The 16,961-nt window shown below is 32.9% G+C and overlaps 2 protein-coding genes across 3 annotated transcripts; both read right to left on the reverse strand.

Moving 5' to 3' along the window:
• Positions 1 to 124: 124 nt before the first annotated feature.
• Positions 125 to 14,240, reverse strand: LOC135839125 (transferrin-like). 2 transcript variants are annotated; one of them, XM_065355008.1, is made up of 15 exons: positions 14,082 to 14,240; positions 13,908 to 14,013; positions 13,607 to 13,746; positions 13,228 to 13,503; positions 12,734 to 12,894; positions 8,071 to 8,201; positions 7,818 to 7,981; positions 7,640 to 7,702; positions 7,243 to 7,483; positions 6,974 to 7,125; positions 6,707 to 6,898; positions 6,483 to 6,611; positions 6,247 to 6,389; positions 1,095 to 1,250; positions 125 to 956 (listed from the first exon to the last, which is right to left on the reverse strand). In XM_065355008.1, the coding sequence occupies exons 1-15, from the start codon at positions 14,155 to 14,157 to the stop codon at positions 768 to 770; spliced, it is 2,319 nt and encodes a 772-aa protein (XP_065211080.1). In that variant the 5' UTR covers positions 14,158 to 14,240; the 3' UTR covers positions 125 to 767. The 2 variants fall into 2 exon arrangements, with proteins under 2 accessions (XP_065211080.1, XP_065211083.1); XM_065355011.1 differs by lacking the exon at positions 7,640 to 7,702.
• A 271-nt stretch (positions 14,241 to 14,511) lies between these two features.
• On the reverse strand, positions 14,512 to 16,724 carry sud1 (Prolyl 3-hydroxylase sud1). The gene is made up of 9 exons (XM_065355012.1): positions 16,555 to 16,724; positions 16,168 to 16,470; positions 15,985 to 16,101; positions 15,820 to 15,911; positions 15,615 to 15,749; positions 15,337 to 15,533; positions 15,140 to 15,270; positions 14,854 to 15,071; positions 14,512 to 14,771 (listed from the first exon to the last, which is right to left on the reverse strand). The coding sequence occupies exons 1-9, from the start codon at positions 16,592 to 16,594 to the stop codon at positions 14,637 to 14,639; spliced, it is 1,368 nt and encodes a 455-aa protein (XP_065211084.1). The 5' UTR covers positions 16,595 to 16,724; the 3' UTR covers positions 14,512 to 14,636.
• Between the last annotated feature and the right edge of the window lie 237 nt (positions 16,725 to 16,961).

Consider the following 16,961-nt stretch of genomic DNA (forward strand, 5'->3'; position numbering starts at 1 on the left):
TTACTGGGTACCTCTACCTATTAGTATAAGTTGAGAACAAATCAGGTAAACATATTATACCTACTTCAAGGTTGGTAACTTAATTTTTGAATTAATATTTCGAGCAAATAAATAAAGAGATAGGTACTTGAAATATCTATATATATGGATTAACTAATTCGCATTGTTGTTAAAAAGTTGCAATCTTGGAATAAACGTTACCAGAAGCTAAATTTCAGCGCATGTTATACATTACATTATAAAACTCGAGATGAAGGTTAAGGTCAATTAGGTTTAATAACAAGTTCTTTAAGTGTAAACTTGTTTAAATCAGTTCTAAATGAGATGATCCCAGGTGGAAAATACATAATATTGAATGTCCATATATTCGTGTACACGTGTGATTATAGGTATAATTCAGCACCTAATTATAGGTATTAATTTTTTCATTGTTTATTTTGATCAAAAGTTCGATTCAGAGGGGAACAAGAAGGGGAATCTGAAGAGTAAACAATTATAAATTGATCATTTAAATAGGTACAATATGCCATTACAATAAAATTTCTGATACGAACGATAAATAAGTTGCATATCTTGAAAATTAAAGGGGCAAACGCAGTTTTAAGTGAAAAATTGAGATACCACAGTTCACAATTACAATCCAAAAATTCATACTTCAATTAAAAAAAGAAAATAGAACAGAACAAAAATACAATTAAACTTCATTATAGTAAAATACTACCTACCTAAATATATTACATTTTAAAAATCCAAGTGTACTTACTATTCTATAATAAATTGAATAAAATTGCAACGAAAACAAGTAACGAAGCTGCTAAATTTATATTATTTACATTAGCAGCTGATTTCTTTGACGATTCTTGACATTCTTCAAAAGCACTGCTTCTCAATTCTTTGAAATAATTCACTTGATGATTGTTGTCGTCGTAAATTGATATGAAGTCCACAGTGGTTTCCTAAAAAAAAAAAATGGAAATATTAGTTTGGTTGGTAAAAGGTACGTACTCGTATAATTTATGATATAAAACGTATTATGAAATACGAATTCGTTGAACAATTTAGGAAGGAATCTGATAAGATCAGAATTTGCTTACTTGTAAGAGTACACCTTTCTTTCCTTTGAACGAACCGAACATTCGTATTATATTATCGTATTCGGAAACAACTTCGCCAAATTTATCCTTCATTTTGAGTAATAAATCAGCAATATCGCGCATCGTAGCTTTACTGTTTTGTTTTCTGGTGACAATCTGCACAGAAATCACATCCATTAGTAACATAATGCAGTTTATTTACCTATTTTAAAATTTTAATCATGTTTTTTTTTCTTTTACAAGATCAAGGAGTGAAGGTGGAGAGTTGTGGACTCACAGGTCAACGCCCAAAAATAATTTTAGTAGACTAAAAAGAAAATCTATTAGGGTCCTAATGTGATACATACTGATATGTATTAGACTTTCCAAAATGGCTCAAAATTTGCATAAATTGGTGACTATAAGATCAAATAACTAGGTACTTGTACCCAAAAATGCATTTTTTAGACACATTTCAACAGCAATCGCACTTGAAAGCTAAAATTTTTCACATAAAGAGAGCTGTATTTTTGAGGGGCTCTTTCTTTTTTTAAACGCCCCATGTCTAAAAATGTGCGGTTGGGTTACAGCTAAATTTCTGGAAATCCTCTTTGTAGATCATATTCCAGCCGACATGAATGAAGTATGAGGGAGAAAACTTTGAAAAATAAAGAATAAAAAAAACTTTTGGCTCAAATTTTTTTTTCAAATGTTGAAAATACAAATTTTGACGTTTACGATCAGGCAGCTGATGCAAATCAGAAAATTTTCTCTTTAATCATATTCAAAATATCAACACATTCTGAGGGCAACTTCCAACATAAATAGAAAAAAAAATATTTTTGAGTCCCATTTTTTCAATAAAAAAATAAAAGTCTAAAATTTTGAAATGTGCAAGTGAGCTATTAGATGCAGATTTAAGGAAATTTAATTTCAAGATCAGGTTGGAACTATCAGCGCGTTTCAAAGGCAACTTTCGACTTAGGTAAGTGAGAATTAGTGTATTTTTATGGCCACGTTTCTCAACAAAAAAAGGCTCCTACAACTTACACTTCAAAATCATAGATTAGACAGGTGAAATTTCGGAAATCTTCTTTCTAAATGTTATTCCCAAGTGTAGCCGTACGTTTTAGAGGCCAGAGTTGACACGATGGCATGAATAAGGAAAAAATTACAATGTAACCTCGACTCTGGCAGATTTCTTTTTACAGTATAGGTAAACCGACTCTGACAATATTCCATTTGAACAAAACCAACATAGGTAGATCAAAAGGGCTTATACTGAAATCCCTATCATCAAAATTTCAAGAATTTCAAGAGTTGAAATTCGGTTTTGGGTTTTGGCCAATTTCCAAAAATTAAAAAACTTCAAAGAAGCAGTAAAATGAACCAAAAGAAAATAGTTATTCTATTTTGAATCTCTGCACTACTACTTCCCATTCTGAACTCTGAGAGTACCTACCTACCAAAGTACATTTTGAACATCAAAAATTCATGGGAATTTTTTTCAAGTTTTCGTATTTTTCTGAGGTGGGGAGGGGATTTTTGACATAGAGAGAGAAATAAGACATTTTTCAATCCAAATTTTCTTAGAAAAAAAATACGAGTAAGTTGTATATCTAATTTTATTCTTAAGCATTGAAATGTTGTTTTGGCCGTTTTGGGGGCCACTTTAAACATAAGTGAGAAAAAATGTATTTTTCGGAGGTCAATTTTTCAAAAACTATAAATAAAACTCTAAAATCTCGATATTTTTATTTAGGTGGGTACCTAGTGAAAATTTTAGGAATCTTTTTTCGAAATCATATTCCAATTTCGATTGTATGTCATACCTTATACCGTAGGTAAGTCATCTACCGAAAATAGTGAGTGACAGAGTATAGGTAATTAGGTATGTCATTCTGTAGGTACAGGCTGCACAATAAAATTGTGAACCCCAAAAAAAGTTTTTCACTAAAAATATGGGTTGGCATTTGGAAATGTGAAATAGATGCCCATGATTGGTGGAATGTTATCATCTCAGACCAACAACCAATCATGATGGGCTAATTCAGGGCTGAATACGAATATCAATACCAAAATACCAATACTAAGTACTGACAATACCGGCAAATTTTGAAAAAATTTACTAATACAATTTTACCAATAACCCGTCTTGGGGTGAAGTATGAAGGGAGAGAGAAATTTTGCCTAGGGGTGGTCCCAACAAGTTGAGGCCCCTACTTAAAGGCCACGAGGTACATTGGGTTATTTGTGGGGTGGTCAGTGCACTTGCTACATGGCTTCTCACCGACCGCCTACATATATTTTTTATATTTTTTCATTTTTTATTTCTCAACAAAAACATAACCCAGAAGAAAAAAAGAAGCCGAACTATCCAGATGTCGAGATTGAAGACAAACTTGGATGAAGATTTCTAATATTGTATTATATTTATACAGTATGACACAGAAGTAGTGCCCGGTGGCTTTTATTTCTAAGTGGAAAGAGCTAGAGAGATGAATGAAGCGGCGTTGAGTAGGAAAAGATAAGGGCTTTCAAAAGCAACCTTGAAAATTTCAGGCCCATGCACAGGGTGTCCACAAATTGAGAAACCAGTTTGGTCAAAAAATTCAAACTGGTTTTTATTGGGGCAATGTATTCTACACACTAAGGCGACAAAAACGTGATATGAATTTTTTGAAACCGGTTCGTTAATTTGCAACCAGTTAACAAAAAATACCCAAAAATTGTAGATAGAGAAAAAAGTTTGAAACAAAAGTTGTAGAGCGTGAAAAATTACACAATTCTGTCTAATCACATTTTGAAACCGGTTCATTGGCTCGTATTTAGCAACCAGTTTCTGACAATTACCTAAAAATTGAAGATAGAGAAAAATGCTTGAAACAAAAGTTGTAGAGCGTGAAAAATTGAACCATTTTCGCTGATCGGATTTTGAAACCGGTTCATTAATTTGCAACCAGATATCAAAATTACCTAAAAATTGGAGATCGAGAAAAAAGTTTGAAACAAAAGTTGTGGGGCATGAAAAATTACACAATTCTGTTCAATCACATTTTGAAACCGGTTCATTGGTTCACATTTGTCAATCAGTTTTTGACAATCACCTATTAATGAACCGGTTTTAAAATCTGATCAGCAAAAATGGTGCAATTTTTCACGCTCTACAACTTTTGTTTCAAACATTTTTCTCCATCTTCAATTTTTAGGTGATTGTCAAAAACTGGTTGCTAAATACGAGCCAATGAACCGGTTTCAAAATGTGATTAGACAAAATTGTGTAATTTTTCACGCTCTACAACTTTTGTTCCAAACTTTTTTCTCTATCTACAATTTTTGGGTATTTTTTGTTAACTGGTTGCAAATTGACGAACCGGTTTCAAAAAATTCATATCACGTTTTTGTCGCCTTAGTGTGTAGAATACATTGCCCCAATAAAAACCAGTTTGAATTTTTTGACCAAACTGGTTTCTCAATTTGTGGACACCCTGTGCATGGGCCTGAAATTTTCAAGGTTGCTTTTGAAAGCCCTTATCTTTTCCTACTCAACGCCGCTTCATTCATCTCTCTAGCTCTTTCCACTTAGAAATAAAAGCCACCGGGCACTACTTCTGTGTCATACTGTATAGCTTAAACTTAGTAGAAAAATAGCAATCTTTCCATGTGGGCGGTTGGTGAGAAGCCAGTAGCAAGTGCACTGACCGCCTCACAAATATCCAAATTCATCTTGTGGCCTTTCAACTAGGGGCCCCCAACTTGATGGGACCACCCTAGGCGAAATTTCTCCCCCTTCATACTTCACCTCGAGACGGGTCGGGGGCTCGGTTTGCTGTCAGACAGGTATGCGTGAATAACGACTCCTGGAACGAGGCAGAGACCGTGCCTTAGGCAACCGCCGAGGGGTTTGGGTCAGGGTGGACGATCCATCTCACCCCCCCATTCCCCTTCCCGTCCCATGTCTTAATCTTGGGGTGAAGCTGTAGATTATACTTAGAATAGTTAATTAACTCTAGTAACCTTAAGATTAAGATTGTTTTTCTATTATAATGAAAATAAACCCTCAGTGCCTAGTGCGTCCGAGGTGTTTTACAAAAAAAAAAAACCTACCTCACCTAATTAAACAAACATAACACATAGGTACTCAAATCAAACCTATAATCTAACCTCACCTTATTAAATAAACATAACACATTAATGAAACAGTGGTTTTGAGTGTTCCAAACCTAGCCTAACCTCACCTAATTGAACAAACATGACACATTGAGAAACTGTGTTTTTCAGTAAACCAAACCTAACCTAACCTCACCTAATTAAACAAACATAACACATTAATGAAACAGTAGTTTTGTGGTTTCAAACCTAACCTAACCTCACCTAATTAAACAAACATGACACATTGATGAGACTGCGGTTTTGAGTGTTCCAAACCTAACCTAACCTCACCTAATTGGACAAACATAGCTCATTAATGAAACTGTGGTTTTGAGTGTTGTTTTAACCTTACCTAATTAAACAGCTAGTGTCAATACTATCAATCAATAATTGAGTGAGAATTTTGATCTGACAGCTAGTCAGCTACAGTGTTAAAAATCCATATACTAGATTATATTCCAACTACAAACACGTTTTATGACCCACTTTTGACTTGAGTGGAAAAAAATCAAATTTGAATTCAAATTTTTCAAAACAAAATTTCTAAATTTAAGAAGGATTTAAGAGGGTAAATGACATTATTAAGAAAAAATTTTACTCTTTTTTGATCAAAAAAAAATCTAAAATCTTGAAGAGTGCAAAATATATGAGCAGCTACAACAATGTCTATAAACAATATCATCGTGATTGGTTATAATCGCTCACAACTATCGTGTTTTAAAGAACATTTTTGATAGGTATTAGTAAAAGAGCTTTTTTAAAACAATTTTCATTGTTTTTTTTTTGTTTTTTTTTTTTTGTTTAATCACCTCCTTGCTCCTGTAAAAATACTATCATCTTCATTTATATCAGATTTAAGCGACTAAAATGTGACTGTACTTGATTCTAATGACATTTGATGTGTTTATCAATTTCATTCAATTGTATTGTTGGATTAGGTATTTTAGAAAATTTTGAACTCTGCACAACCTTTGAGTTTTTACTCCCTCATGAGATGGATTTGACCTTTAATAATGCTTACTTGTCCTCTGATTCCATTGGAAAATGCGCATTTTTCATCTAAATCTGCATCTTTACCTTCAGGGAACGGAATCAAGGTACCATTTTCGCACAAAATACGATAGTCAGCCTTTTTTATATTTTTCCACACGTCTTCATTTTGTTCTGATAAAAAAATATATATCATCTAATTATACATTGCTTTTGTAATACAAGTTCGGTTTATAAAAAGAGTGTAGGTAACAGTAATAATATTACTCGACATCAATTGTCGATAATCGACAAAAGCCACGTCAGCAACTGATGTTGAATTACTTCCTACCAAACACGAGAATGCTCCAAAATGTCCGTAAAATTTGTTGTTAAAAGTCGCTTCGCAATTATCTTCTGCAAATGAAATTCAAACGATGAAATTACTGAATTCAAACAACATAGGTAATACTTAAGTAAGGTTATGTATTTCATGGAGGAGTAATACTTACTAGAATTATTCGATTTTTTGACACACAATGAGCATAAATTATCAACACCAGTTACGTTATAATCCTTATGATCTTTGTCGATGGCTCCTGGAACGCATAAATCTTTGAAAAACTGAGATACTGCTTTAATCTTGGGGCAAACTTGAGGCAAGATGGATTTCTTTTGGGCAGCCTGGATGAACGTATTCCAAGCTACGATAATAATATCGGTAAGTTAATCAAAGTTACCTACTCTAGGAAATTAAATTTTCGTGAATTGATCGTTACCTAATCCGTTGTATTCTGGGAAACAAGCTCTTTTCCCTTTTAAATCGTTCAACGATCGAATATCTTGTCGATCTGCTCGGACAACGGCAGTAATGAGATAGTTTCCATTCAGTACGTTATCTTGATACATTACTGTAGTGAGATTAAATACTCTAAAATCGAAGCAAAATATTCACATTAGTAGCGCCTTCGGTGCATAAAATGCAACCAACTCTGCAAAAGGCTACATTAAGTTGCATAAATGGGTAACTAGGCATCGTGATATTTACCTTTCAGCGGTAAAAGCGTAATCGTTATCAATGGCGATAATATCAGCTCCTTTTTTTCTAATCAGATCGAAACACGACCACATGCTGCTGGTCGGTACACAGGTTAATCTCGGTTCGAAATCTTGAGCGGTAACCGCTTGAGCTAACCACGTGCATTTTTCATTTTCCTCTTCAGTAGTCGTACACCATCTTACAACCCTTCGGCAAGCATCTCCTTCAACTTCACGAGGGATAGTGCGACCTGCAAGAAAATGAGATTACATATTTTGAATAAGTACCTCTAAACTCGATTACCATCTCCAGTAAGTACTACTCATGCATGAATAGGCTAATCGAGTGCAAAATGCAAACTAGAACGAGACAAGAACTAAAATTCATTGTAAAAAGAGCTAACTACCTGATAAAAATACTCGTATAAGTTTTTCGGTGATCTCGCTAGAATTATATTTATTATTTAAAGCTGAAAGTAAAATAATATTCGATGGGTGAAAATATACTTCAAAGTGCACAACATCGAGATTTTCAATATCTCTCATAGGTAAATGTGAAAGTGCATAAAAGTATAGAAATCACACCTTCTACGAGATTGTCCATGAGCGTCTTTTCAACGTTAATTGGGTGGAATTTATTGGTCGAGTCTTCGAATAGTTTTGTAAATGCTTCTTGCCATTTTCCTCGACAACCGGGACCGTCGCATAAAAACGTAGGTAGTATGTTGGATAATGATTGAGCTTTGCTTCTGTGAAAAAAATTAGAGATGAAAATTGAAGAAGGTACATAATTATGTGGGTGAAGAATGTAGAAAGGAAATCTGCGAACTATGAATACCTTTCTGCAACTACCGCAGGCCATGGTTGTCTCAACCAAGTGCAAGGTTGATTTAAAGGTCGTGCAAAGCCATCGGGGCACAGAAATTTATATTCTTCGGGTTTTGCTTTCTGAGCGTATCCGGGAATCAACTGCAAATAGAAAATTACGAGTATTACTTGAGATTACCTACCCAAAATATGAACAATTTCAAAAGTTTCATTCAATTTTTTAAAAAAATGGGAAATAGTTGAAAATTTATACAAAAAAAAAAAAAAATCTGCGACAAATGCTTAATGCAGGAATTAGGAAACATTTGTGTAAAGTAAGCCAAATTTACAAAAAATGTCACGAATTTTGAGCTCAAAATTGAACCCTGATTTTCGGGTTTTCTGAAAAAAGTGTCATGTGGCCTTAACCTAGTAGATCAAAATGAATTAAAATTTCGGCAGAAATTCGTGAATATGAGTTGAGATATCGGCAGAAATTCAAAATTTTCTATCAAAACTTTTTTTATCTCTTCTGAAGAAATTTGAGCCCAGAATTAGCTTACGATTTTCTGAGTTTTTTGAAAAAGGTGTCATGCAACTTATCATTGAAATCAGATGAAGTTTGGGCACAAAATCCACAATTTTTTCCAAAACTTTTTTCGAGGTTAAAATTTGATTATCAATTTAGGGGTTTTCGAAAGAGATGTCATGAAACCTATCAAAATGAGACAAAATTTCATGTAAAAATTTTTTAAACCACTCTTGAAAAATTTTGACCCTGAAATTGGGTCGTGATTTTTTGGATTTTTGAAAAAGATGATTGTCGAAATTTTCAATTGAAACTTTTATGAGCACTTTTGAAAATTTTTAAGGCCAAAACTGGGTTATGATTTCTGCGGTACTTGAAAAAACCGAGATAACATTTTGGCAGAATAATCGACAATTTTGCCTAAACTTTTTTGAGCTTAAAATTTAGTCATCAATTTCGAGATTTTTGAAACAGATGTAGGCTTATTGAAAACTATAAAAATGATGTACAATTTTAACAGGAAATTGAAAATTTTATTCACAATTTTTTTGAGCACTTGTGAAAAGTTTTAAACCACAAAATTGGGTCATGGTTTTTAGGATTTTTGAAAAAGATGTCATTAAAAACTATCAAAATGAGATAGAATGTCGACAGGAAATAGAAAATTTCTACCATAAGCACAAAATTGAGTCATGATTTTTAGGATTTTTGAAACACATTTCATAAATACCATCAAAATGAAATACCTGAAATATCTACAGAAAGTTATAAATTCCTCACAATTTTTTCGAACACCTTTAAATAATTTTAAACCCAAAATTGGGTCATTTTTTTTTTGAAAAAGATGTCACGAAACGTAAGTATTAAAATGAGATAAAATTCTAGCAGAAAATCAACAATTTTTGTCGACGCTTTTTTTGAACTCGAAATTTGAATTATGATTTTTGTGTTTATTATTGAAATAGATGTCAGTAAACTCGTATAAATGAGACGAAATTTCGACAAAAAATCAAAATTACTTATCAAATTTTTTTTTGAACCTACGAAATTGGGTCATAGTTTTTGAAATTTGTGAACGAGATGTCACAAAATCTATCAAAATAACTAAAATAAGATGAAATTTCAGCAGAAAAATAAGAAAATCAACAATTTTAATCAAAGCTTTTTTGAGCCTGAAATTTGGATCATCATTTTTGTGCTTATTAAAAAAGATGTCATTAAACTCATCAAAATAAGATGAAATCTCGACAGAGAATCAAAAATTGTTTTCAAAACTTTTTTTGAGCATAAAGTTGGGACGTGATTTTTGAAGTTTTTGAAAGAGATGTCATGTCATAAAAACCATCAAAATAAGATAAAATTTTAGCAAAAAATCCAAAATTTTACATTTGGAGCCTACACTTGGGTTATGAGTTCAGGATTAATTTTGAAAAATTCCCAAGTACCCTACCGCAAATTTCTATCAACAATTTTGAGCATTTTTGAAAAATTGCAACATCAAATTTAGTCCGGCATATGACAATAGGAGTAATTGCACCCCCCCCCCGCCGATCCTCCGGGACAACTTTTTTCTTAAAGGGGACATCCTAAGGAACATTTTAAAGGAAACTTGCCAAAAAAAAAGTTGGCCTTACTTACAAAATGGCGGCCATTTTGATTGACAGGTCAGCAGAATTCGCAGATTTTGCGTTTTAACACAGGACTTGCACGAACTTTTTCAAACTTTACAAAGGTAGATCGAAAGATCATGCAAAAATTTATCACCTGTCAAAATTTCAAGTGCTAAAGTGCGTTTTTCGATTTTTGGTGAATTTTTGAAAATCCAATTTAGGCCAAAAATGAGGGAAAAAATCAAAATTTTACCAAATTGACCAAGAAAGCTGAAATTTGGGATATATCCTATTTCCGACATGCCAAATCGATTGGAAACCGTTTCAACCAGTTTTGAGCAGTTCTAGAGCCTCCAGCAGATTTTTGATACTCGAAATTCCCACAAAATTCCATCAAATTGGAGTTGTAAAGCTAAAATTTATTCTAAAAACTAATTTCAATACGCTACGAAGTACTGCAGGTGAATTTCAAGTCGTTTTGGATCCTCCAGCGATTTTTTGAAAATTCCTGAAGCCTCCAGCAGATTTTTGAAACATTAAATTTTTACAAAATTTCATCAATTCGAGATGGAAAGCTGAAATTTACTCTACACTTCAATTTCAACATCCTCTGAAGACGACTTCAGGTGGTTTCAAGTAATTTTAGGGCCACCAGCGACTTTTTTTTGAAAATTACTGGAGCCTTCAGCAGATTTTTGAAACTTTAAATTTTCACAAAATTTCATCAAATGGAGATGGAAAGCTGAAATTTATTCTACACTCCAATTTTAACACCCTCTGAAAACGACATTCAGGTGGGTTCAAGTCATTTTAGAGCCTCCAGTGACTTTTTTGAAAATTACTTGAGCCTCCAGTAGATTTTCGAAACTTGAATTTTCCCCAACATTAATTTATCAAATGGAGTTGACAAGCTGGAATTTACTTCGCAGACTACATGGTAGTTTCAAATGGTTTTGAAGCTTCCAGCTACTTTTAGGAAATTTCAATTTTTCAAAAAACCGTCATACAACCTTTCAAAAAGTTGCTGGAGGCTCCAAAACGACTTGAAATTCACCAGCAGTCAACTTCGTAGCATATTGAAATTAGTTTGCAGAATTAATTTCAACTCTCCATCTTGGTTTGATGAAATTTTGGGGAAATTTCAAGTTTCAAAAATGTACTGGAGGCTCCAGTAATTTTCAAAAAAGTCGTTGGAGGCTCTAAAATGACTTGAAATTCACCAGAAGTCGTTTTCAGAGGGTGTTAAAATTGGAGTGTAGAGTAAATTTCAGCTTTCCATCTCCATTTGATGAAATTTTGTGAAAATTTAAAGTTTCAAAAATCTGCTGGAGGCATCAGGAATTTTCAAAAAATCACTGGAGGATCCAAAACGACTTGAAATTCATCTGAAGTACTTCGTAGCGTATTGAAATTAGTTTTTAGAATAAATTTTAGCTCCTTTACAACTCCAATTTGATGGAATTTTGTGGGAATTTCGAGTTTCAAAAATCTGCTGGAGGCTCCAGAACTGCTCAAAACGGGTTGAAACTGTTTCCAATCGATTTGGCATGTCGAAAATAGGGTATATCCCAAATTTCAGCTTTCTTGATCAATTTGGTAAAATTTTGATTTTTTCCCTCATTTTTGGCCTAAATTCGATTTTCAAAAATTCACCAAAAATCGAAAAACGCACTTTAGCACTTGAAATTTTGACAGGTGATAAATTTTTGCATGATCTTTCGATCTACCTTTGTAAAGTTTGAAAAAGTTCGTGCAATGTCCTATGTTAAAACGCAAAATCTGCGATTTCGGCTGACCTGTCAATCAAAATGGCCGCCATTTTGTAAGTAAGGCCAACTTTTTTTTTGGCAAGTTTGCTTTAAAATATTCCTTAGGATGTCCCCTTTAAGAAAAAAGTTGTCCCGGAGGATCATCGGGGAGGGGGTGCAATTACTCCTATTGTCATATGCCGGACTAATTAAATTCTGTCACCTAATGGCTAATTTTTTTTTAAATTATCGAAGAAGTTACCTATATTTATGCAGCCTAACAAAGCACTCAAATAAATTACAACACTTACCAACCTAACTTTCTCTTTATGTGACCTATTTTGATTGGTTGCAGACTTACCCAAAAATTAAGGCTCATTTTTGCGCTCGCAATTTTTTCAAAAAAATTCTCAAAAAATCATTTTTGTCGAAATATTTGAATTTCTTGTACAATTTTAACCCATTTTGTCCAAACATCACTAAAGGAGAGCACCCACTATTGCTCTGCCAAAAAAAATTGTGCCCGAGTTATTTTGATAGTTGGGGTTTCAAGGCTATAAATTATTTTCAAAATTCCCAACCTTTTATGAGTCGATTTTAGAATTTTTTTTGACAATTTCAAGCTTTTTTTCATGTTTTCACTTTCTTTATTTATTTTATAAAACTTTATCCATATTTTACCAATTTTTGGCGATAATTGACAATTTTTTATTTGGCGACATGGCATATACGATATATGAGTCGAAAATTCGGTACTTTAACTAAAAAGTTATCATTTAAATCGAATTTAAAAAAATAAATTCTTACTCCAAAATATTCCTTAACGTGTTGCAAAGCAACGTAAGTCACATCTCCGCCATTTTTTGTCAAACATCTCAATGCAGCAATATGAGAGCCTTGAGATTCATCGCTGTACGAACATCTGCTGCGTACATCGCATAAATCACACATGGAGGGAAATTTTTTCTCTGCCAATACAAAATGTGAAATTGAAATTAGATAATGTTGTTTGATTAAGATAAATACGCTAGCTGTTTTGACAAAAGATAAAAACCGTTGAATAGAGGATAAAGTAGGTAGGTATTTTTTACGTAGGTAGGTGAGGAGAGGTGAGTCGATGAATGTACAAAAAGTACGAATTGTGTGATACATTTATGGTTATATGAGTCATACAATACCTACAGTACATTACATACCACGAACATTATAGGTACATTTATGTACATTAGAAGATACACATGTACTGTGTGGAAGTACTCTATGTACATTTTTACCTACCCACTTACACTCCACTCACTTACTTAATTTCCTATCGAGATAATCATCCAGAACCCATTGTCCAGGTCTGCAAACTGATTTGAAAAAATTATCGATCGAATACACCTCTTGTTGAGCATTCGCGTAATCTTCGTGACAACTCCTTGGAACGACTGCTTTCTCGAAATCTTTCAGTATTCGATCACTCCACGTTTGTCCATCGGCGAACCCAGGATGACAATAATTCATACTTCGAAGACCGTCAAATCCTCCGTTAAAGTTTTCTCTGACAACGACCACAGTTTCGAAAGCAAAAGATTCTGTATTTTAGAAAGATCAGTCAAAAATTACGTTACGAATTAATATACCTATCAATTGAGTATCGTTAGTTTTTTTTTCTCGATCAACTAAAAACGAAAATACCATTATCGTGAGTTCTATCTCTCAATTGGCCAATGACTTGGACATCGTTGTTGATGAATTTCATAGCTAATAACGCTTCTTCGGCTGTGAAAATTCCAAAATCAGCTTCTTTGCGTAGAATCTTCATGGCACAATCAGCACTGTAAAATTATAATATAATTGATTAAGATAGGTACCTATTAAAAATGTTAATTGCTTCGATAGATATTGTTCAAAATCAACACAGATCACTCTTCTAAATTTATTACATCTAGAACAATTCACCAAATAGGTAAAATTTCTCAATCATCGATATACTAACCTATCGGAAACGGGCACACACATGACCAAACTATTTCCTTTTTGAATAGCTTGACAAGGAACACCGCTGGCATCATATTCGTACACACAAAATCTATAGATATTATCTAAACAACGAATAAAAAAAATTAATTCACAAGATTACGTTCTTTATAAGAACTCGAAAAGCTCTTACCATTAGCACCGGATACTATTTGTAAGTAAAAAAGTAACGTAAAAATATAAAACGAGAACATATTTACAGCGTCCATGGCGAAGGTGTATTTTAATCGACTGAAACTAAATTCGCCATTAATCGGTGAATTTTTTACCCACGTACTTGAGAAACGGGTGTGTGAAGTGAGTCAATAGTCCTCAGATAATTTTCAGTAATATTTGCGATAAGCTGATAGTGACATAATTTCCGCTGCTCTCGTCGAAGTATTCTCAGGTGTTCCAAGTTCAAAAAAAAATACCTATCGGGACATAAGAGAAACAGCGAAATATTTTAAATTAAATTTTGATTCTATTTTTTATGGTGTTATTATCTTCATCTAGATGCAAATTAGTAAATACCCGTAGAGTTTTTGTAGGTATTTTACCCATCTAAAGATATAACATTTAAATAAATCAATTAATACTTTATTGAATCGAAAAAACAATCGATTAATTATATAAAATATGAAATAAAACAGAAACAAGAAGAGTCAACAAAATCATTAGAAAAACTGATCACAGATCGTTAGGTAAATTAAATTTTAAAACTTAAAAATAGAACGTTGTACTTGAGCGATGAATTTTTATTTATATACGAAACGTATCTAGTTTCATTTTTATTCTTCACCACTAAACAAATCGAATTACTTTTCGGTTCAACTTCGTGTTTCTAGAAAAATAAAAAATACACACGGATAATTAAATTGCAATACTTGAATTATCGATCACCAATGATCAATTATTATACTAACATTAGACGTATCGAATTTCTCGTAATAGTAAATATTTCCAGGTTGAATGACTGAATCTTGGTTAAAGCTTTCTTCTTCATCTTTATCAACGTTGAAGAATAAAAATACATCGACCGAAGCAATATTATAATTATTATCGTCATCTGCGAGTAAAGAATAACAACCATCTTGCCAATACTGCATTTCAGCGAAGCATAACCCACCATATTCTTGCTCTCCTAAATCAAAAACTAACGTTGTAAGTATTTTTCAGGATTAGTTTTCAATATGGTGAAACAATACGAACCCTTTTTCTTATTAAAGAGTTTCTTCGATGATAATTCTTCCAAATACGAACACATATACTGCGATTGGAAAAACGATAATAGAGCTTTGCACATGGGAGGTAACGAATGCTGCTCAGCATAATTATATTTTCTGTAATAGGCACAGTTATTAACACTTGATTGAAATAATACCATTAAAATGTCAAATAATTCAAACCTTCGATTAGCTGGACCTTTAGTACTCCATGAAATAGCCGATGATTTCAACTCTTTAGCTATTTTGGTATAAATTTGAGGTTTTAAGAAATTTTGCAACATCATTACGCCGCATTCTCGTAAATTTTCGACGATTATTTCCATATATTTAAGTTGGGTGAATTCGTTAGAAGCGAAATGATTCAAATAGAGCGTAGCCTGCAATTAATGTAAACAACGTAGGTAATTTCGATCCACGATTCGTAGTTTTTTTAAGAAGTTGATCGTAAATTTGCTTACTACATTATCACGTGTTTTGATGTAAGGTACAGGAGGGTCAGAAAATGGTAAGGGTTTTAGATTATAAGCTTCTTTGGAATGGAACCAGCCATTGATAGTGATACGAGGTGTGACGTTAGTGGTAACTTCGGAGACCTGGATACAGAATTGAAAATGTATTAAATCATCGAAAACGTAAAATTAATTCGAGCATTAACCCACATACTTGATGGTAAGTGTAATTTCCAACTTTAAAAAATATCAATGAATTGAATTCGGGGTAAATTTGATGAACGATATCTACAGGCTGGCCATTTTCTGAAAAATATATTACACGTTGAATAAAAAATACAAAAAATTGATCATTACTCGAAGGAAATGTTCAACTAACCATCGTGATCGAAAATATCCAAAGATCCACCCCATTCGGGTTTCCAAGATGAATTCAGGTAGAAAATAAACGCTATTAGTCTATCATCCGATTTATCATCGTGACACAGCAAGTAATCTACGATAAAACAATCATTGAAATGTATCAATTTGAAATACATTTTTTAATATGAAAATGTATTACCTTTATTTTCGTATAATGAACTAGAAACCGAGATTTTGTCATCCAATTTCACTTCGAATTTATCGGAGAGAAAATCTCGAAAGAATTCTAAGAATTTCAAGAAGTCTCCGAAGACAGCGTTTTTCAAAGATTTTTTAGAAATCCAAAAATTCTTGGTAGCTGAAAAGCTGAACATGTCGGTCATCTTTTGGGTGAATGTAAGACGAGATACTGCATTTCTCAATTCGTTGACCGCTGTTTGCTCGGAAAATACATTATTTAATTTGAAATATGAAAACGGCGTCTCGTTATGCTGCAGAGACCCTGAAACAGAAGTTTTTATCGAGTTGAGTACTCAGGGGGTTCGTGAAACATGAAATGGACGGTGAGAAATCATAGAATACATACATTGAGTGGCGTCAAACACTAATTTAGATTTCGGTGGCATTATTCAACTATGCTGAGCAGTAAGCAAGAAATTAATTATTTTAATTAATTAATTAAATCGAAAATCGAACCTGAAAATTAAAATTTTTCTTCTCAATTTTTTGCCGGTTGTTTTTGTTTTTGATCTTTTTGATAATGAATGATAACGAGCTTATTACGCCATTGGTTAGAATATCGGCCAATCAAATTGCAAAATGCTAGAAACGTTTCGTTCTGTATTTTTCATCATTTTATTCATTTTTTTTCATTTATTTTCGTGTAATTACTCATTTATAATTAATTTTGAGTGGAATATGATGAAAAAAATTCAAATAAATAATTATTATTCTGAAAAAATATCCACAACAGCAAATAAAAGAAAAATAACT

Source organism: Planococcus citri, chromosome 3, assembly GCF_950023065.1.
Source record: "Planococcus citri chromosome 3, ihPlaCitr1.1, whole genome shotgun sequence".
NCBI lineage: Eukaryota > Metazoa > Arthropoda > Insecta > Hemiptera > Pseudococcidae > Planococcus > Planococcus citri.